Genomic DNA, 22,189 nt, shown 5'->3' on the forward strand with positions numbered 1-22,189 from the left:
CCCACCCAAGGCCCTCCTCCCGACGGTGCCTCAGCTGGGGACGCATCTCCCTGAGCAGGTCACTGCACTTCTAATGGGGGGTGTGTGGCTCGAGACCAGCTGAGGCTTCCGTTCTGCCCTCCCCAGGATTCTTGCTATGCAAAGGGGCCCTGCCATCTGATGCCCGCATCCCGCCCCCTCACCTGCCTCTGACGCCCGCATCCCCGCCCCCTCACAGCTCCATCTGTTGTCTTTTCCCCACCCAGCGCTCGTCCCCCCAGAGCCCAGGCCCAGGGCGGTGAGGCTGGGGGCAGAGACCTGCAGCTTAGGGACAGGGGCTGACTGTTTCTGCTGTCCTGGCAGACAACCTTGGGGTTCAGAACTCTCCCGGAGGTGGGAAGGCGTCTGGTGCCCCCGTCTCCCCACCCCACGCCCCGGGAGAGGGGTGAGGCCAACCCCAGCAGGAAGGTCCCCAGGGCCCCAACCTCACCCAGGAGGCAGACACACCCCCAGGCTCCAGCCTGGGCATGGGGTGTCTGTCTTTCCCTTCTGCCAGGACCCCACCCTCTCCAAGGAGCAGGGAGCCTTTTGGAAGCTGCAGCGACCTGGTGCACTGAAGCCGGTGATAAACGCTCACGGACTGAGGAGCTAGGAAGTCATTCTCGCTTTTACCTGAGTTAACTTGTCTTAAAATTGATTTTTATTGGAGTGTAGTTGCTTTACAATGTTAATTTCTACTGTACAGCACAGTGAATCAGCTATACATACACATATATCCTCCTGAGTTAACTTGAACTTGATGCTAACAGGAATAGCCTGTTTGTGGCCCAGCAAACATACATTGTACATCTGGTTTAATTATTAAAGGAAAGGGTGCACCGACCAGAAGGAAAGAATGTCCGGGGCTTCCCTGGCGGCTCAGTGGTAAAGAATTCACCTGCTGACGCAGGAGACACGGGTTTGATCCCTGTGTCCCGGAGATCCCACATGCCTCGGAGCAACTAAGCCTGTGCTCCATGACTGCTGAGCCTGCCCGGAGCCACAGCTGCTGAAGCCAGCGTGCCCTAGAGCCCGTGGTCTGGGGCAAGAGAAGACACCGCAATGGGAAGCCGGAGCACCGCAACCAGAGAGCAGCCTGGGCAGCAACAAAGGCTCAGCACAGCCAAAAATAAATGAATAAATAAAAACAGAGGGTGAGAGGGCTGGATGGCATCACCGACTCGGTGGACGTGAGTTTGAGCAAGCTCTGGGAGTTGGTGATGGACAGGGACGCCTGGCGTGCTGCAGTCCATGGGGTTGCAAAGAGTCGGACACGACTGAGTGGCTGAACTGAACTGAAAACAAAGAATGTCCATGTTAAAAATAAAGGTTAAATGCTTCCCTTCCTGGCCCTTCTTTAACAATGACTCCCTCTCAGGTGCTGAGGACACACTGACTCGCTATGTACGAGCTGGTCTGTTTTTTTGAAAACTTAAAGGGATGTGGGGCTTCCCAGGAGGCACTAGCAGCAAAAAACCTACCTGCCAATTCAGGAGAAGCAAGAGATGAGAGTTCCATCCCCGGGTCGGGAAGATCCCCTGGAGGAGGGCGTGGCAACCCGCTCCAGTACACTTGCCTGGAGAATCCTATGGACAGAGGAGCCGGGTGGGTATGAAGGGACACGTCCCAGACTTGTTTGATGCTCTTTGTCCCAACGAGTTATAGAACTGCTCTGGAGCACTCCCTCGGAGTGACCTGGGAAGCTGTTTCCCGGATGATAGTCTTCAGTTTGGGTTCAGTGAAACTCTTCTCTTCCTGTTACAGGTTACCGATTGTGTTCATGGACCCCGGGCTTCCCTCAGGCTCACACACAGCATGAGTGCCTGAGGGGACCTCCCATCCACCTCGGAGCCCCAGGCCTCCGCCTTACCCATTGGTCACCCGCGGCTCCCCCATGGGGCCTGGCCTCCAGGCGGCCAGGGCCTGCCGGGGTCGGAACACAGCGAACACTGACCACCAGACATCCCGCCTGGAGTTGGATGGTAATCCACACTGAGCCATCAGCCTGAATTGGCTGTATTTCTAGATACCTCATATTTTTAGATAAAACTTAAATGGTGTGCGGCACACCTATCTTGAGAGTGAACTCTCACCCGTGAGACACACGCACAGCCGCGGGTCACCCAGGCTGAGTGCGCTCTCAGAAAGCCCCGTCCCTTCCAGTGGGCCCCGCCCCCAATCAGGACCATCTGGCTTCCTGCTCTGCTTCACAGAGGCTTGGGGACCTCCCGTGTAGCCCGAGTCCTGCGTCAGCCCTGCGTCTCCATGTGGGGGCCGGCAGGGAGGTGGGCTGGTTTGCTTTCCAGTGTCAGAGTTTTGTTCCTACTTAATGCTGAATGGAATTCCATTCCATGACTGAACCACAACTTGTTAATCCATCTTTCTGATAATGAACCAACATTTAGGTTTTCTTCCATTTTTTCCCCTGCAATACAAATAAAGCTGCTCTCAGTAAGTTCATATAAGTCCTTGTAGACAAGTGTTTTTGGTTTTGGGGTGGTGGTAAGTAGCTAAAGAATCTTTCCAAATCACAGGGCAGGACAATACTTAATTCTGTGAGGTTCTGTTGCTACTTCCCACAAGGTGGTTGTAGCATTTACGTTCCCAGGAGCATTCTAATGGCAGAAAGTGAAGAACTTAAGAGCCTCTTGATGAGGGTGAAAGAAGAGAGTGAAAAAGCTGGCTTAAAGCTCAACATTCAAAAAGCTAAGAGCATGGCATCCAGTCCCATCACTTCATGGCAAATAGATGGAGAAAAGGTAGAAAGTGGCAGATTTTTTTTAGGCTCCAAAATCACTAAGGACGGTGACTGTAGCCACGAAATTAAAAGATGCTTGCTCCTTGAAAGGAAAGCTATGACAAAACTAGACAGCATATTAAAAAGCAGAGACATCACTTTGCCAACAAAGGTCCGTACAGTCAAAGCTATGGTTTTTTCCAGTAGTCATGTATGGATGTGAGACTTGGACTATAAAGAAAGCTGAGCACTGAAGAATTGATGCTTCTGAACTGTAGTGTTGGAGAAGACTCTTGAGAGTCCCTTGGACTGCAAGGAGATCCAACCAGTCCATCCTAAAGGAAATCAGTCCTGAATATTCATTGGAAGGACTGATGCTGAGGCTGAAACTGCAATACTTTGGCCACCTGATGCGAAGAACTGACTCATTGGAAAAGACCCTGATGCTGGGAAAGATTGAAGGTGGGAGGAGAAGGGGACGACAGAGGATGAGATGGCTGGATGGCATCACTGACTCAATGCACATGGGTTTGAGTAAACTCCGGGAGTTGGTGATGGACAGGGAGGCCTAGAGTGCTGCAGTCCGTGGGGTCGGACACGAAGGAGTGGCTCAACAACAGTAGGAGCAAGGTAGGAGACCAAGGTAGGGCCACAGCAGCTGATCTTCCAGGCAGGAGGTGTCCACAAACCCCGCGATATGGTGAAGACCCCCATAGTCTCTGCCCCTGGTGTCTGCTCTCTCTGTGGTGGGAGGCTGCACTCCCCTGATGACAGGTGATGTGACCACATTGTCAGGAGCCTACTTATTGGTCACTCAGATGCTTTTTGTTTTTTACTGAGTTGTGTATCTTTTTCATTACTGAGTTATAGTAATTCTTCACATGCTCTGAAGACAAGTCTTTTGTCCGATAATTGTTTTCCAAGCATTTCCTCCCAGGTCCTGGTGTGCTGTCCTTAGTCACTCAGTCGTGTCCGACTCCTTGCGACCCCAGGGACTGTGGTCCACCAGGCTCCTCTGTCCATGGGATTCTCCAGGCAAGAATACTGGAGCGGGTTGCTATGCCCTCCTCCAGGAGATCTTCCTGACCCAGGGATCGAACCCGGAACTCCTGCATTGCAGGCGGATTCTGGCTCAGACGGTAGAGTCTGCCCACAATGCAGGAGACCCAGGTTCGATCCCTAGGTTGGGAAGATCTCCTGGAGAAGGAAATGGCTACTTGCTCCAGTATTCTTGCCTAGAGAATTCCATGGACAGAGGAGCCTGGCGAGACCCAGTCCGCGGGGTCACAAAGAGTTGGACACGACTGAGTAACTAACACTTCCTTTGTTTACCATCTGAGCCACCCGGGAAGCCCAGGTCCTAGGCATTTCTTAACGCTGATAAGTACTTGTAGAAGTTTTAGCTTTCTGTTCTGCATTTAGGTCCAAGATCCGTTTTGATTTAGCATCTGAATGTTTGTGAGAAGTGTAAGATCTGTGACCAGATTCTTTAAAATGCTTTTTGCTTGTGGGCATCCCTTTCTCCAGCCCCATTTGCTGAGAGGATTGTCTTGTTGCCCTTGAACAGCCTGTGTTCCTTTGTCTAAATCAGCTGACTCTGTGTGGGTCTATTTCTCGGCTCTCCTGTACCTTTGATCTACTTGTCTGCTCGATCACCAGCATCACACTATCTTGATGAAGCATTTGTTTTTATTTATTTAATTGTGGCACGCGGGATCTTTAATCTTTGTTGCAGCATGCAAACTCTTAGTTACGGCATGTGGGATCTAGTTCCCCGACCACGGATCGAACCTGGGACCCCTGCATTGGGAGGGTGAGTCTAAGCTGCCGGACCACCAGGCAAATCCCGATCCTGAGTTTTGAAAGCTTATGGTAAGTCTTGAAGCTGGGTGGTGTGAGTCCTACAAATTTGCTCTTCTTCAGTGTTGGCTCTTTGGGGTCTTTGGCCTTGACAAACACATTTTGGATTCAGTTTGTCGATATCTGACTGGAACCCCGGCAGCGTGACTGGGGAGGCATTGAGTCTGTGTGTCCAGCTCTGCAAACCTATGGACTGCAGCCTGCCAGGCTCTTCGTCTGTGGGAGGTTGTATACTACAGTGGGTTGCCACGCCCTACTCCAGGGGATTTTCCCAACCCTGGGACTGAACCTGCATCTCCTGCATTGGCAAGCAGGTTCTTCACCACTAGCACCTCCTGAAAAGCCCTACTGCGTCTATAGGGCCAACCAGCAAAGCCCACGTCTTCGCAGCAGCGAGTCTTACGATCAGTGAACACAGAATGTCTATTTACTTACACCATTGATTCATCAGAATTTTGTTGTTTTCTACACCTTCTTTCTTTCTTTCTTCTTCTTTTTTTTTTTGGCACTGCTCTAAATGGTGATTTTAAAATGTCAAATTCCAGCTGTTTGTTGCTGGTACACAGGCAGGCCACCAACTTTTAATTTTGATTCTATATTGCCCCACTTGGGGGCAACAATGAGTAGTTGCTTTAAACATCTGTGTATCCATTTCTCTAAGGCACGGTTTTTCGTTTCTCTAGGGTAGATGCCCAGCAGTGGGACTGGTGAGTCGTATGAAAGTGTACACTTAACTTTCTAAGAAAGTCCCAAACCCTTGTCCGGTGTGACTGCAGCTTTTGCAGCTTCACAAACAACAGTGGAGCGTTCCAGTTGCTGCTTCTCACCAACACTCGATATCGTCAGGTTTCACTTCTTGTTTTTTATTTCAGCCCTTTAAGTATGTGAGTAGTGGCATTGTTTAGCATTTTTAAGTTGGGTTGTTTTTTTTTCCTATCAGAGATTTGGGAGCATTCTTAATGTATTCTGGAGACAAGTCTTGGGCCAGAGGTACGATTTGTTAATATCTTCTCCACATCTGTAGGTCGTCTTTTCATTTTCCTTCACAGAGCAAAAGCTTCCTCACTGTCATAAAGTTCAACCTTGCATTTCTTTCTTTGTGAATAGGACTTACGGTGTCATATCCAACAACACCATGCCTAGCTTTGTATCCTGGTTTCCTTGTAATATTATTTTCTTCTGGAAATTTTATAGATTTAGATTTTACATAACATTTTGAGTTACTTTTTTGCATAAGTGGTAAGTTTATATTCACTTTAAAAGACATATCAAAATCCAACTCTTCCAGCATTGTTTGTTGAAAAGCCTATCCTTTCCCCATTGATTGCTTTTGCATCTTCGTAAAAAGTGTCAGCTGGTTACATCTGTTGCACTGATCTATGTGTCTGTTCCTTCACCAATACCACACTGTCCTGGAATCTAGAAAAATGGTACAAATAACATTTTTGCGGGTCAGGAATAGAGATGCAGACGTAGAGGACAGATGTGTGGACGTGGGGGGGGGGGAGTGGAGTGCGGGATCCGGGTGTAAAACAGACGCTAGCGGGGCGCTGCAGGGCAGCTCCGGGAGCTCAGCTCGGCGCTCAGAAGGATGGGAGGGTGGGAGTGGGGTGCAGGGCGGTCCAAGAGGGCAGGTATGTGTGTGTATGTGGCTGATTCACTCCGCCCTACAGCAGAAACGAACACAGCATTGTAAAGCAACTAAATTCCAATTAAAAAAATACACTGTCCCAATCCCCGTAGATTCATAGGTCAAAATGGATATTGTGACTTTTCTAGCTTTTATTTTTCTGAGCCAAATTTGTTTTAGCTATTCTAGTGCCTTTACTTTTCACATAAATTTTAGAATCAGGTGGTTGATATCTACAGGAATTTTGATTGAGATCACGTTGAATTTAAAAGTCAATTTGGGGAGAGATGACGTCTTAATAAATATTGAATCTTCTAATTATGAATGTAACTCTTCACTTAGGTCTTTGATTTATCTCATCAGTGTTTTATAGCTTTCGGCATATTGATTTTGCATATATTTTGTTAGGATTTATACATATGTAGTTCACATTCTTGCTGCTATTATAAATGTGTGCTTACTTGCTCAGTTGTGTCTGACTCTTTGTGACCACATGAACTGTAGCCCGCCAGGCTCCTCTGTCCACGGGTGCTCCAGGCAAGAACACTGGAGAGTGTAGCCATTTCCTTCTTCAGGGGATCTTCCCAAACCAGGAATCTGCATTGCAGGCAGATTCTTTACCATCTGAGCCACCAGGGAAGCCGCCAATATAAACGGTGCTATTTTTTAAATTCAAAGTTTCAACAGTTTATTGCTAGCATATAAAAATAAAATTTGTGTTTGTAATTCTGTAGCTTGTAATAACATATAATGGAAAAGAATCTGAGAAAGAATATACATATATGTGTGTATTCATATATATGCATATATAACAGTCACATTGATGTACACCTTAAGCATAGTCAACTGTACTTTAATAAAACATAAATAAAATGAGTGTACATTATCATTGCACTCTGCAGGCTTGGTTAACTCGTATTAATTATAGTGGATTTTTGTGATATTCATTCAGAACTTACTGCCTTTTGCGCCATTCTTCTGTTCTGATCTGTGCACCTCCTTTTTCATTTCGCCTTACTGCCCTGGTCAGGAGCTCCACTATCTTGCTGAATAGGGGTGATGAGAGAGGGCATCCTTGTCTTGTGCCCAGTCTTAAGCGTTAAGTCTTCACTTTTTGCTGTTAAGTAGGATGCTAGCTTGGGCTTCCCAGGTGGTACTAGTGGTAAAGAACCCGCTCGCCAGTGCAGGAGACATAAGAAACGGGCTCGATCCCTGGATCGGGAAGAGCCCCTGGAGGAAAGCAAGGCAACCCACTCCAGTCCTGCCTGGAAAATTGCACGGACAGAGGAGCCTGGCGGGCTGCAGTCCATGGGGTCACAGAGAGTCAGACACGACTGAGTGAGCAGACACGCACACACACACACACACACACACACACACACACGATGTGACCTACAGACTTAGTGTGGACACACTTTACCATGTTAAGGAAGTTATCCTCTACTTCAAGTTTTGATTAGCAAGAGATATTGGATTTTCATCAAATGCTTTTTCTGCGTCTATAGAGATGATAATGTGATTTCTCCTTTGTTAGCTTAATACAGTGAATTAGAATGATCAGCTCTTGAACCGTGCTTGCATTCCCAGGATAAACCCACCTAGGTCATGGGGCATCGGCCTTTCTGCGTACCCCTACATTCAACTTGGTGAGATGCAGTGTATGTTGCGTGCTACATGGCTTCAATTGTGTCTGCCTCTCTGTGACCCCATGGGCTGTAGCCTGCCGGGCTCCTCTGTCTATGGGGTTCTCCAGGCAGGAATACTGGAGTGAGTTGCCATGCCCTTGAAGTGAAGTGAAGTTGCTCAGTCATGTCCGACTCTTTGCGACCCATGGACTAATGTAGCCCACCAGGCTCTTCTGTCCATGGGGTTCTCCAGGCAAGAATACTGGAGTGAGTTGCTATGCCCTTAGTGAGATGTTATTGAGGGGATTTGTTTCTGTGTTGAAGAAGGACATTGGTCTATGGTTTCATGGAATGTCTTCATCCGGTTTGATTATGAGGTAACGCTGACCACGTGAAAGGACTTGAAGTTGCCTGGGCTGAGGGTGGAAGTACGCGGGGCTGGCGTACCTGAGGGCACCTGGAGCTGCTGAGACGGGTGCAGCCAGTGCTGAGGGAAGCAGGTGGATGCTCCCGCGATAAACACCACCTGGCACCTCCCACCCCTCAAGGCTCGCTCTCCCCTCTCTACCTGGCACTGGGAGGCGCGTGCTACCTCCAGACATGCTGGACAGCTGTCCCTGTGGCTAGTTAAGGCCCCAGCAAACAGAGCAACACATGAATAAAGCCGAGCAGGGGCCCATGGGTCTGGTGTTGCATAAAGAGCCATTTTATTTCTTAACTGGACAGAGCTTAAGTGCACACACATGGGCAGGAGCCAAGAGCCTAACACTCGGGTTCAGGACACCAGGGAACTAGTCGTTACATCAGGATGGCGGTCACGGTGCAGGGGCCACACAAGCACATATGTACAAGCCACGGGGGACTCGGGGGACGGCTGGCCGCAGGAGGCCTGGGTCTGGGGAGAGGCTGCAGCCTCGTGTCTGTCCCAGGGGATGAAGGAGAGGGCCTCTGGGGTTCCCGAGCTGGGGAGAGCTGACGGGGACCGGCGTGGCAGCCCCATTCGGGCCATAACATCGGCGACGTTCAGGGACCCTCCTTGGGTGTCTTGCCTCATCCGGCCCAGGGGTGCCGAGGGGGTCCAGGACTGACGGGAGATCACCGCAGTCAGCGTGCTGGGTGTGTGTGCATGTGTGTGTGTGTGTGTGCGTGTGTGTGTGTGCGTGCGCATTGTCAGAGAACGAAATGCTGGCATCTTAAGAACAGTCACTCCGAGCACAGAGGCCTTGAAACTGACAAGTCTCTCAACACCTGCCCCTGACACCCAGCCCACTCACCAGGACCCAGACTCTCCCGCCCGGGGCTCTGCCCAGGGCCGCCAGAGTGCCCCCAGGGGGGCCGAAGGCGTGCCCCCCTTCCTGGAGGGGACGCGGGGACACCCCCAAATTCACAGCAGCTGCAGCCCGAGCAGCCTCAAGCACCGAAACAAAGCCCGTCCGAGAGGTGGCTCCCTGCATCCTTCCCGCCCCTTGGGGATGCAGCACGACCCTGCACCCAACCTTCCCGTCTGCGCCCACCCCCGGGCCTCCAGACTGGCCCCCCGTGTCACCAACGGGACAGGGTCCCAGACCCCCTGTGCTGGCTCCCACAGCACCCGGCCCGGGACAGCGGCTTTCCCGACACGCAGACGGAGCTCTTGGGCCCAGGCCGAGAGGAGGAGGCGGAGATGGGCAGGGACACCCTGAGCACCACGTCCCCGCTGGGATGGCAGGACGCAGCAGCCGTGGTGGCCCCCGTGGCTGTGGGGGCCCCGGACGCGGGCAAGTCCCTCAGGCCCGCCCCGCGCAGCAGGGGCTCTGCAGGCTGGCTGGCCCCAGGCACCCTGCCCCCAGACAGGGCCTCGGACCCTGGCGAGGCCGCGGCCTCAGGCTGGCTGACCTGAGGGGCCATGGCCGGGCCCTGAGCCCCAGTCTCCCCGCAGGACAGCGGGGCACTCGGGACTGACCCCCAGAGCTCACCCGTGCGTCCTCCCCCTGCCCGCAAGGCCGGCTCAGTGTTGGTTCCGGAGCGGCCCTCAGCCTGCTCTCTGCTCTCCGCCTCCACGGACCCCGGGGCGCTCGGGCCTCCGGTTTCTGGACGGTGTTCGGTCCTCGTCTAGACCCTCCACCTCTGCCACCTGCTCTGGGTGCCGCAGAGTGGACGGGGCTTGTGCTGTGGCTGCTCTCCCCTGAGCTGAAGAGGGGCCGGGAGAAGGAACAGCTCCCCGAAGACCCCAGGCCAGTGGGTTCCCCGACCAGACCCTCAGCCCGGGCGACCCTCGGGCACAGAGTCTGAAGAGGGGACGAGATGGGTATCGTCATGAGAGGCCAGACCAGACACGGTGACACCCTCGGGCACAAGAAAAGGCTCCTGGAAGACAGATGACCCAGCGCTGGCACTGGCCACCCGCACCGGCTGCCAGAGTCTCCCCCGGGACCCCCGAACACTCCTCTCCTGGCAAGAGAGGGGCCCACGGCGACCTGGGGCTCACGCTGCCCACAGCCTCTCATAGACCCAGCCCCGCCCCCGGCTGGCCCGGACACCGGGCACCACCCTGACCCTCTCACCCCAGACCGGGCGCCTGGGCCCCCCCACCTGCTCCCAGGGATGCGCTGCAAGTGTCCCCCAGCGGTCACGGCTCAGGGGCTGCCGTCCAGGTAAGACACGCGTTCTACTCCTGGTGCAAGGACACACCTGTGCTGCTCGGCCTTCAGGCAGCACACCCCCGACACACACGCACACACGCACACACACACAGGCCCCGGGACCAGGCCGGCCCCGCGTGCGTGGGGACAGGCCTCAGCTGCGGCCGTGGCAGCACATCCCCGGGGCCATCTGTCCAGCTCCACATCCCCGTGGCCCCCGGGGAGCCGCCCCGACACGTCTGTCCCCGAGAGGCTTGGGAGGTGTGTGTGGGAACAAGGGGGCGGGTCCATCTGAATCCTACAGGTCTACGTGAAGGCGTTAGAAATAAATACTTATAAATAGAACACAGTCTTATCGTTAATGTCTGAGGGAACTGTCTCAACGTCACTAACTAGCGTATATTAATTATAAGTCTGTCTATGCTTAAAAAAATATTAGAACGGCGGCGACGCCCCGTGACTGCTGCCCCCCGCCTTTCTGGCGCCTCCCAGCTCCTCCCACCCGGGGCGCCTCCTGCAGAAAAAAAGGATGACACGTGCGGCCTCTGCTGGGACAGGTCGTGTGGCAGGTCCCCGGCGGGGCGGGCATCCCAGGAGGCGGGCGGGGCTGGGCGGCGCTGACACAGACGGTGACGATGACGGGACGCGGGGCCGGGCCTGTGGGAGGCTGGGCTCAGACCCGCATCTGGGCAGACCTCCTCCTGGACAGCTTGGACCTGCGGGGCCGACAGGAGCGGCGGTCAGAGGGCCGTGCCCGCCTGCAGGCTGGCATGAGGGGCATCACGGGCACACCCCTGCCTCCCTGACTGCCCGGGAGACGTACCCTCTGCCTCTTGCCCCTGGGACTCGGTGGGAGCAGCCCCCCACCCCCACAGCCTCCTTTAAAAGGTCCCCCGCCAGGGGCGAGGCTCGGCCACCCAGGGCCTGGTGGTCCCGACGCAGAGGTGCCCTCCCGCCGGCCGACGGTGGACCCTGGAGGCCTCGGGGACCCACACACGGGGCGGGCCGCAGGCGACGTACCGTATGGTCCCGGCCAGCAGGGGGTTGAAGGCGTACAACCAGTCGTGCATGTCCTTGTCGCTGCTGGCCTGCAGCAAGATGCCCCGGTGCTCCGTGCACACGGCGAACGTGTTGGGGGTCTGCAGAGGGGGCCGCCGTGAGGGGCGCCAGGCCTCCCGCGCTCAGCCCGGGGCAGCCACTGCTCCTCGGGGGCCGGGGTGGGGGTGTCGGAGAAGGGGCAGCGGTGGAGTCCGCGGGAGGGTCGGGGCAAAGCTGGGGGCAGGAGGCTGCACCTCTGGGCCCAGCGCCCCGCTGGCCTGCAGGGCTCCTGACACCCTCTGTGGGTGTCTCTGGAGGAGGGACTGTGTCATGAGCCATCAAACGGGGCATCCTTGGGATCCACGCTCGCCCCACCCCTCACTGCTGGTCATCACCAGGACGGCGCGCCCCATGGCTGGGCAGAGTGACCCCAGAACACGAGAGGCTGAGGCCCCTACCCGTGCCGTCCAGTCACACGCCTCGGCCATGCGGTGAGGGGACGCGGCCCGCGGGGGACTGGGCCCGGCTCCCACCCTCCCCGCCAGCCCGTGGCGCGGCGCACCTTCAGCATGGCCTGCTGGTCCTCACTGTACTCCACCTGGGCGGTGGACAGGTTGAGCACGAACCGCTCCACGGCGTCCTTGTCGCTGTTGTACATGTAGGCGTAGGGCCGCCGCACCACCACGAAGCGCTTGGCCCAGCCAGCCGTGTGCGGCTCCAGGAAGTGCAGGTAGCCCTTCTTGGAGACGATGGGGCTGCAGGGTGGCGACGTGTCAAAACTACCTCCCCACGGCCTCCACCCGGCCCCCCGCAGCCTCCCACCGGGCCCCCCCGCAGCCTCCCTCCAGGCTCCCCCCCTCCCCCCGGCAGCCTCCCACCGGGCCCCACCCCGGTCCAGGCTCTGGGCCACCCACCCGTCCTCCACCTCAGCTCATTTTCCACCCCTGCCCTAGGTGTGGGGGGGCTTGGTCTTCTGACTACAGCACAGAGCTGCCCCTGCCCCACATCGAGGGGTGGTCTGCAGGCACCCAGCACTGTCCCAGGTCAGGGGGGCAGTGTTCTGACCCCCAGAACTGCCCCACATGGGGGTAGCAGTCTCCTGGCCTCCAGAACTGCCCCTAGTCAGGGGGCAGTCTCCCAACCCCCAGCACTGCCCCAGGTCTGGGAGCAGTGGTCTCCTGACCTCCTGCACTCACCCAGGTCAGGGGGTGGTCTCCTGGCCCCCAGCACTGCCCAGGTCGGGGTGACTGCCGTCCCTGCAGAAGCAGAGCTGGGGTCCTCAGGAGCCGGCTGGGCGGGGCCCCCACACACCTGACGCGGATTTCCTGGATGTCGGGCACCAACAGGCGCTGGGGCTCCTTGTCGGCTTCCGCTGCCCGTGCAGGGGAGGGGGGCTTCTTGGCATCTGCCTCGGGCAGGGGCTCAGGCTCCGGGCTGGCCGGCCGGGAGCAGGGCTGTAGGGTCCTAGGGGAGCAGAGTGAAGCTGCTGCGGTGCCAGGACGCCCCTGGAGGGCCCGGGAACCTCGGTGGGCTCCTTGGGGCCAGCATCACCCCCCGGGGCCGTCGGGGCACCCGACTGGGTCCGCCCGCCACCGGCTCCTTCTCCAGGGGCGTCCTGGCCCCCCACCCCGGAAAAGCAGCTCCTGGTCTCGACCGAGGCTGACTCGGCTTCCTCAGGGACCATCTGCGTGGAGAGAGCGGGTGGTCCGCGACCTGGCCCGAGGGGCCGACGCGCTGGCGGAGGCGGCCTGTCTCAGGATGGGGCCCAGAGGGCTTCACGCCTTTCTCAGTCAGAGGAAAGAGACCCCGAGGAGCTACAAGATCTGGGGGTCAGACACGGGTGGTGTCAGCAGGGGGCCCCCACATCAGCAGAAGTCAGTGGACCCAAAGGGCCCCGAGTCTCTGCTTTGTCACCGCTTTTCCACTATTCCATTTGCCACTGGAAAGGCCTTTCGTTCAGTGTTTTGACCTGTTCCCAGCCTTATAGAAGAGCACAGTTTAAATTTACGCTTTAGCAGAAAGTGGCCCAGGACAAGCAGCATGAGCCCTGCCCCGCTGCATGCCGCCCCCAGACGCCCCCCACCGCCCTCTACACCCTGCCATTTGCTCCTGTAGGCGCAGGCTGTGCCGGGCCGGCCCGGCGCGCACGTACCTTAGGTCAGAGGCCCCGTACCGGCCCTCGACCAGGGAGGGGCAGGTGGAGGAGGGGGTGAGCGTGGCGGCCCCCAGCGGGGACATGGACGGGTCCCGCAGCAGCGTGACCGACATCTCGGAGAGCTGCGGGGGAGACGGCATTCTCTGGGCCAGTGTGGGGCCCCCGTGGGGGGACACCCCCCACCCCTACTGCAGGCCAGACCCTCCCTGCCCGCCCCACCCAGGGCTTCGGGCTCTGCCTCGGGGGAACGGAGGACCCCTGGGAAAGGACTGAGGAAGGTGTAGCCTCTGAGCCCCGACATCAGCACGTGTGGCCCCACGGCCACAGCAAGAGGAGCTCTGGGCAGAGGGCAGAGGGCAGGTCGCCCGCAGGGCCGAGTGAGGGCGCGGGCAGGATCCCCTCCGGAGGCTGTTTGGAGGGCAGCACAGAGCTGGGGGACAGGCCCGAGGCTGCTGGCCCCGATGGGCCCTGGGTGAGGACGGAAACCAAGGAGGAGCTGGACTCGCCCAGGACAGGTGCAGCGGGGTAAGGCCAGGTGGGACGGGGCTGCTACTGGGGACAGTGGGCAGAGGAGGGCGCCTCGCTTCTGCCCTGCACGGGCCCTGGCCTCCAGCCCTGAGCTAGGAGGCATACCCCTGGGCTGGGAGAGGGTGCCCCTGCCCCGTGCCCACCTTGCTCTCGCTGGCGCTGACGCAGACGTGGCTGTGGGTGTACTCTCTGTTGAAGGAGTGAGTGAGCAGCCGTAAGCACTGCGGGGAAAGCAAACGCCTGGTCAGGAGGCCCTGGACCCGGCTCGGACGCGGACGCGGGCAGCTGGACGGAGGGCCGGGCACTGCAGGAGGACTCCCAGGGGAGGGGGCCATCTGAGGAATCCTGTGGCAGGCTGGGGCCTGGGCAAAGGAGGGGGTGGGGGCACACAAAGTGCAGGAGGCCTTCCCTGTGGCTCAACCAGTGGCAGAAAGGGCCGCCTCTGGTGGAGGTGGTGAGCTCCCTGTCACTGCAAGTATTCAAGGGGGGAGCAGGTCACCGCTTGGGGGAGGAGGCTGCAAACAGTGCCCGAGTCCCATTGTGGGTGGGACGGGGTGGGGACGGGGTCAAGGTGACTCTGGGACCCTCGTCCTCCCAGGTCCCAGTGGTTGCCGACACCGGGAAGGGCCGGGAGGGTGGCCACCCACCTTGACAGCCAGCTCCCGCTGCCTCTCACTGGGCGCCTCCAGGGATGCCGGCCGGGCCTCGGCCGTGAGCGGGGAGGAGGCGCTGGACGAGCCATGGGCCTCAGAGTCCTCGCTGGAGGCAGGGGATGGCGCCTCGGGGCCGGGCCGCTGGGCCGTCTCCAGCTTCTCCCGCAGCAGCAGATAGTGTCTCGTCTTCTCCACCTGCGAGGAGCGCGAGCACGGCCTCACTGCGCCAGCCGGGCGGGGAGGGCGCGGCCGCGCTGAGCCCCTGGCCCTCGGCAGGCCTGGGAGAGCCCGCCGCTCCGCCGGCCGTGGTGGGCGACCTGGAGCCTGCAGACCTGCCCGCGCCCCAGTGCGAGCGGACGGGCAAGCTCCAGGGGTGCAGCCTCGGGAAGGGCCCAGAGCGTGGACGGATGTGGACCCCAATGCCCTCTTTCCACCCGCTGCCCTGGCCGGTGGTCAGTGCCCGCCGCTGGACACGGGCTGTCCTGACCGGAGCCACCAGAGGGCCTCGCCGCCACCCAGTTCTCCTCCCAGTGTCCTTCTCGTCTCCACTACACGCCCCCCAGTCTGAGGCTGGACCAAGGACGAACGTTCGCCGGAAGCCGGGGGCCATTGTGAGGCCCTGAGCCCCACGACAGGCGGGCGTGCGAGCGCGGTCAGGGCGGGGACAGGGGTCCGGGGGGCGCCGGGAGGGCCCGGCCCTCACCTCCTGCAGGAGACTCAGCTTCTCCAGCTCCCACTGGTGGTCCAGGATGAGGCTGTCGCTGCGCGGCCTCCAGCCTGCCAGGTTCTCCTCGCCGCGGACGTAGGCCACGGACGTGTCCAGCACCCTCCGGCGCCGCCGCTGCATGCCTGCACGGGCCGCGGACGTGGCGCACCCTGGGGGCCACGCCCGCCCCCACCGTCCCCGGCCCCCAGGGCCTCCGCGTGAGGGGCTCCCCGCACGGCAGCGTAGCCGGCATCACCCAATGTGCCCCGGCTCCCTTCTCCCTGCCCTCCGTCGGGGCCCCGCCACCCCGGGGCAGAGGGCGCAGGGCAGACGCCTACCTGGGCTTCCCGCGTCAGCCACGTGGCACAGGCTCAGCTCGTACACGCCCGTCACGCGGTTGCTGTGGAGAGGGGGGTTGTCACCCACGTGGCAACGGGCTGGGCGTTGTCACCCGCGTGGCGACGGCCAGGCGCCCGTTCACCATCACGTGCACTCTGGGCACAGTCACATGGCCCGCACGCCAGGCAGTGGGGGCTGGGGGGTCAGGGTCCCCGACCCAGGCCCCCGCTGGCCCCCTTTTTCTTGGGGCCGCTGACTCTGCCTAGGACACCCCACTAACCCGCTCATGGAGGGGGGCCCGTGGTCCCAAAGTGACCTCCTGGACGACAGGGTCACAGGGTCATGGCCATCCAGGACCCCCACGCTCTTTCCTCCTGGCTGTGCCCCCCGGGGCAGCCGCCCACAACACGGGGTGTGTGAGCATCACTGAAGGTGACCAGCAGGGTCCTGGCACCCTGGGTGTCCCCGCTCCTGGGGCAGGGTCCCTCCACTGCCTTCCTCCTCTCCCCCAAGAATGCAGAAGAGAACACTGGGCCTGGGGTCCAACCCCCTGGGTGCCGGGAGGCCTGGCTCTGCACATGTCCCTGGGGACGTGCCGTCCAGGGTCCCTCTGCCCCACCTCCCCCAGGGCCCAGCAACAGGGCCCCGCGGCTGCTGCGGAGGAAGGTCACCCGGGGCCACCCACAGGGACCCCACAGTGGACACACAGGCCTTCCTGCTGCACCTGGCAGGCAGACCCCAGCTCTCTCCCGCCCCCCCAACACAACATCCGCATCCCCACAAGTGCGCAGAGGCCTCCTCCAGTGGTGCAAGCGAGACGGGCCGGAGAGCACTCCTGGCGGGCTCACCTCTCCGAGGCCCGCAGGCTCCCACTGCCGAATAGGTTGCGGATGGAGCGTGAGGCGGGCAGCTTGGCGTCGCGGGAGTAGAAGACCATGCAGAAGTCCTTGGTGACCACGGCCGGCTGCGTGCAGTTCTCCATCTGTGGGGGCGGGGCGGGTGGGCTCAGCCCAGGCACGCCCGGGCCAACCCAGCTGGGGGGCTGTCCTCTGTCCTCTGCAGGTAGGCCCAAGAGCCACACCGCCCGCAGCCGCAGACCCTCCCCCTCCCCCGTCCCCGGGGCAGCCCCAGTCCAGGAGAGTCTCTGCCCCCACCTTGAACCAACTTCTGTTGGAGCTGCCGGGGGCCAGGGGCCAGGTGTCCCTGCAGGACACCCCGACATCCCAGACATGGGCCTCAGCCTTCTCACCATGAAACTGGGATGACACACTCCCCAAAATGTTTGTGAGGATCTGACCGGACCCTGTCTATGCGCCCACGGGTCAACCCTAAAGGCCACAGGAGATCACTGCCCAACGAGCGAGCTGCTGACTTAAACAGCAGGTTCTTTGGTTTTCCTGAAGCTCCAGGCTGACAACTGACAAAGCGGATGTGTCCTGGGATCCTGGGCAACATCCTACCAGTGTTTGCTCAGCTGAGCAAACCTCATTCCGTGGGGCGGTCACACTGGTCCCCATGTCACAGCCACAATAATTAGACTCTGGGGGTAGGGAGCGAGGGAAGGTGGGTACTTCAGTCTCTACCACCCCGCTGGCTGTCACACCAGCAAGAAATGCCCACACCCCCAGCCTCCTCCTGGGCTTCCAAGCAAGTCACAGCCAGAAACCCTTGGGATGGGGAAAAGGAGGCTTCTGTTCTTGTGCTGTCTGGAACATAGATGCAATGTCTGCTGGTGCTGCAACCCCAAGGACAAACCCACACACTAAAGATAGAGGAATTGACTAATTCTGAGCACTCCCACTAAAAGCACACAGATTTAACTGAAGGACTCAAGAAGCCCTCTGAGAAGACAACAGGGTTGACCGTGGTTGTGTGGGACTAACAAGCATCCTTATTGTCCTCTGGCCAGCAATTCAGGCTGGGGAGATGGGTGATTTGGGGGAGGCTCTGGGCACAGGTTTCTTGCCTCGATATAAGCAGAGAGGGTCATGTAGATCTTCTCTCGGTAAGGGGTGACCCGGTTCAGCAAGAGGGAATTGTGCATGGAGCTGTCCCACGCAGCCTCAAACTGGTAAAAGGTTCTAGAAGGAAGCAGAGATGAGGGAGAAAGATGACGGAGCGTGGTGTGCTCTCGGCGGGGATGGGGACATGCAGACACACAAAGACATACGGACGTGTGGGCAACCTGCAGGGCGAGCCGCTGGGGCCGGAGTCCAGGGAGGACAGACCCCTCCTTACTCAGGACCGGCCTGGGCTGGGGGCTCTGGACGCCCCACCAGGAGGAGCCCTGGAGCGCTCTCAGCTCCACCCTGGGGGATGGGAGGTTTCAGCCGGGGACTCTGGAGCCGAGGTGGGGATGGGAGGGTGGAGGGGAGAGGGGCTGTGACCACTGGTGGGAGAGGAGAGGCGAGGGACCCCCTGAGCCTGAGTAAGGAGGCACACGGTCTCTCCCTGGACCCGAAGGGAGCCTGCGGGTCTGTAGAGCTCTCCGCGGCATCTCCTCCCCAACTGACGGCCCTGGGGAATGATGCTGGGGGTGGAAACCGGGGCAGCCCCCCAAAGACAGCACAGCCCCTGCGGCCACGGCTGGGCCCCACAGAGCACAGAGCAGGCGGCGGGTGCTTCTTTCTGTCCCCAGGCTCTAAGTCAGGAAGCAACGACCGGGGCATGAGCGCCGTGGCCAGGAACCCACGCTGCGGGCGGCTTGGGGCAGCCTCAGGGGCCAGACGAGTGGTGGCCGCCACTCTGGCCGGCTTTCCTGTTACTCGACAGTTTCTGCTCTCAATCGTTCTAACCCCTGCCTCAGTCCCGGGGTGAGTCGAGGACTGTCACTCATGAGATGGGAATTTGCCTCAAACCCTAGCGTGGCTGCTCTGCGAGCCCTGGCAGCCCCAGCTTCTCCGGTTTCCACCCAGCATCCCCACGAAGACGCGGCAGAGAACACGTCAGCGCAAGCGGGGCGCCGCACACGCACCCGCACGGCCAGCCCCGCCCAGGGGAGTGGACGGCAGGGCGGCGAAGGCGCCGCCCCGTCTCCACGGCATCTGGGCCACGGGAGAAGCAGCGGACAGGGCGGGGCCAGTGCCGGGCACGACAAGGAGGCAGACCCACGGGGAGGAGGGGAGGACAGCAGGGACCGGAGGGCGGGTGGGGAGCGGGGCGGACATCAGACGGGAGAGGAGACTGGAAACCGGAGAGGGCGGGCCAGCGGGCGCGGAAGAGAAAAGTGAGCTGTACCTAGTGTCACTTCCAAACGAAACGCTAAAGGCGGAGGCAGCCAGGACACACGTACACACACAGAAGAGACCACATGTCAGAACGAGCACCATCACCCGGCCGGGTACAAGCTGACACGGAGCAGGCGGGCGCCGCACCACGCTGCCCACAGGGCTGTCGACCACCGGCCCGGGGCCCAGACACAACCCGGGGGGCCCACTCTGAGCACAGGAGGGTGGGGGGCCCACTCTGAGTCCACGAGGGTGGGGGGCCCACTCTGGGCCCCGGGGGGTGAAGGCCCACTCTGAGTCCACGAGCAGACACCCCATTCCCCGTGTCCTTGGGTCCGTCCCCAGCAGAACCAGCTGGGCATGCCTGGAGCTGCCATCCAGAACCAGAGGGATGCCCTCTGTCCCGGGGGCCCCCAGATGCTCCAGCTCTGAGGGTCCAGGCCCGTGGACAGAGCCAGAGGCCCACTGCAGCCCAGCTCAGAGCAAGATGCCACTTCACAGCACATGACCTCGGGCTGTCAGCAGACACGCCACACCCTGCCTCCTGGTCAGATGGTGGCGGTCACTGTCCTGCCTCACTGAGCCATCCTGCCGGCTACGTGAGCCGGTGTGGAGCAGAGGACAGTGCCTGGGCAGCATGGGTCAGGACTAGTCCTCACCCCAGACGCTCCCAGTGGCCAGCACCTGGCTCAGTGCTGCCCTGTCCGCCTGCCTCAAATTTCGCTGAAGGACACTGCTGGATTCCTGGCAAGTGCTGGGGTGCGAGGACTCAGCCCACCCCAGAAAGGCCAGAGAGCGGCCCATGCCCATGTGGGACCCAGGCAGTCACGTGGGGGCCCCTGAGCTTGCTGGACGGGGCGTGGGGGCCACTGACTCGTGCCCCGTTGATGACATGGCAGGAAACTCAGACCCAGTGGGCTCAGAGGGAGCCACGGTGTACCCAGGCGGCAACTGGGAGGCGGGGGGCCCCCCGGGACCCCACACCCCAGTAGGCATCAGGTCACTCGGGAACTGCCCCCCCCAACCCCTGCAGCACCACTCCTTCTGAGCAACACTCAGCCAGACCCTGTGCCGCTTTTAAGGGGGACGGGTGGCCCAGACATGGGGACTCTAGAGCCACAGGGTCCGCTTCACTGAGAACTGGTCAAGAACGCAGATTCCAGGGCCCTCGCACCCACAGAAACAGAGATGCCGCGTGGGGCCACCTCGAGGGCAGAGAATCGGCAGTTCACAGTCAGCTTGGCCCCAGCATCCTGCGGACCCTCTGCACCCAGGCATCCTGGGGAAATGGGCCACAGTAGGGCCAGCCCAGCCGCTGCCCCGGCGAGGCCGTGGGGCCTAGTCTGCCCTGCCAGCCACGCGCCGTGCTCCGGACTCCACTTGAAAAGGGGCAGGCACCCAGGCTGCACCCACAGCAGAGCCCCCCAGGCTCCGGCAGGGGGAGCTGGCCTGCACACTCCCTGGCCGTGCGGAAACTCATCGGCACAGTCCTGCAGCCCTCACACTCCTCTGTCCACGTCCAGGAGGCTCGGCTGACTTCCTGACTCCAGGTGAGCCCTCCAGGCGGGGAGGAGGTCCTGGATGAGGGGCCCTGCCGAGTGGCCTAAGGGGTCGGGCAGCAGGGGCCTAGAGACAGGACCACCAAGGTTCAATTCCGGGACAAACAGTGTGAGGCTCAGACAAGCAAGGACCCACATGGGGAAGACTGGGAACTAGGGACTTCCCTGGTGGCCCGGTGGTTAAGGCTCTGAGCTTCCACTGGTTTGACCCTAGTCAGGAAACTAAGACCCCACATGCTATGTTGTAAGGCCAAAAAATAAAAATGATTAAAAAGAAAAAGTTAAAAAAAAAAAACAAAAAACTTTGTTGACAAAGAAAATGTCATGTGTTGCAAAACATCCTTCCCGTCTCATTTCTTGTTCAAACAGCGTGACCTTGTGGCCAGGCAGGGGTCCTGCCAGACAGGGATCCTTTCTCCCAGGTCTATGTCAGGGAAGCCAGCGTTAGTCCTGCCTCTGCACCCTCTCAGCATGTTAAAAAGCAGAGATATCACTTTGCCAACAAAGGTCCGTATAGTCAAAGCTATGGTTTTTCCAGTAGTCGTGTATGGATGTGAGAGTTGGACTATCAAGAAAGCTGAGCACCGAAGAATTGATGCTTTTAAACTGTCGTGTTGGAGAAGACTCTTGAGAGTCCCTTGAACAGCAAGGAGATCCAACCACTCCATCCTAAAGGAGATCAGTCCTGGGTGTTCATTGGAAGGACTGATGCTGAAGCTGAAACTCCAATACTTTGGCCACCTGATACAAATAGCTGAATCATTTGAAAAGCCCCTGATGCTGGGAAAGATTGAGGGCAGGAGGAGAAGGGGACGACAGAGGATGAGATGGTTGGATGGCATCACTGACTCAATGGACATGAGTTTGAGTAATAAACTCCGGGAGTTGGTGATGGACAGGGAGACCTGGAGGGCCTTCCATGGGGTCACAAAGAGTCGGACACAACTGAGCAACTGAACTGAACTGAACTGCACCCTCTCGGGGCTGCAGGAGGCCCTGGGGTGCTCAGAGGCCCAGGGGCTGCCCAGGGGGAGGTAAGAGAATCTCAAGGCTCCCAGCACGACCCCCTGGGCACTCTTTGAGTGTGACCACTTCCCCTGTTGCGACAGCCTGACAGGGCTCATTCAGACAACTTCTGAGAAGCGTCACAGCCGTGGGCGCCCATGGGCAGGCACAGTGGGCAGCCTGGTGCAAATGGGTCTGCTGAGAATCTGCAAATGAAGCCCCTCCCTTGAGGTATCAACCAGAAGTGCCTTAGACTCTGGGAAGTACGTTTCTTGACAATGTCACCTTTAGTAGAAGTGGCCTAGGAATTCAGGGAAGGTGATCTGAGCCCCCTGAATTGCAGCCAGGGCAGCCCTCCTATCCAGTGGGGACCAGGGTCACAGGGTGCAGCCACGCGGCTAAGAGCAGGAGAGCGACCTTGAACCTCACAGACTCAGCTCTTTGCACAGCCGAGCGGCGTCTCCTGCCACGCAGAGCAAGCACTCTGA

The 22,189-nt window shown here is 59.2% G+C and overlaps 1 protein-coding gene across 21 annotated transcripts in view; it reads right to left on the reverse strand.

Moving 5' to 3' along the window:
* Window positions 1-8,553: 8,553 nt before the first annotated feature.
* KIF1A (kinesin family member 1A) overlaps window positions 8,554-22,189 on the reverse strand; it is an 86,898-nt gene continuing 73,262 nt past the window's right edge. For 11 of the 21 annotated variants that reach the window (XM_043462187.1, XM_043462182.1, XM_043462180.1 and 8 more), the window contains 11 exons: window positions 17,877-17,991; window positions 16,759-16,892; window positions 15,910-15,971; window positions 15,569-15,714; window positions 14,860-15,060; window positions 14,356-14,433; window positions 13,682-13,806; window positions 12,841-12,993; window positions 12,092-12,284; window positions 11,512-11,630; window positions 8,554-11,207 (listed from right to left, as the gene is read on the reverse strand). In XM_043462187.1, the coding sequence (XP_043318122.1) occupies window positions 11,165-11,207; window positions 11,512-11,630; window positions 12,092-12,284; window positions 12,841-12,993; window positions 13,682-13,806; window positions 14,356-14,433; window positions 14,860-15,060; window positions 15,569-15,714; window positions 15,910-15,971; window positions 16,759-16,892; window positions 17,877-17,991 (1,369 nt within the window). In that variant the 3' untranslated portion in view covers window positions 8,554-11,164. Of the gene's footprint in view, window positions 11,208-11,511; window positions 11,631-12,091; window positions 12,285-12,840; window positions 12,994-13,681; window positions 13,807-14,355; window positions 14,434-14,859; window positions 15,061-15,568; window positions 15,715-15,909; window positions 15,972-16,758; window positions 16,893-17,876; window positions 17,992-19,147; window positions 19,172-22,189 lie in introns of all 21 variants that reach the window. The other 10 variants (XM_043462179.1, XM_043462185.1, XM_043462183.1 and 7 more) reach the window with 1 other exon arrangement.

This window comes from Cervus canadensis, chromosome 2 (genome assembly GCF_019320065.1).
Source record: "Cervus canadensis isolate Bull #8, Minnesota chromosome 2, ASM1932006v1, whole genome shotgun sequence".
Lineage (NCBI taxonomy): Eukaryota > Metazoa > Chordata > Mammalia > Artiodactyla > Cervidae > Cervus > Cervus canadensis.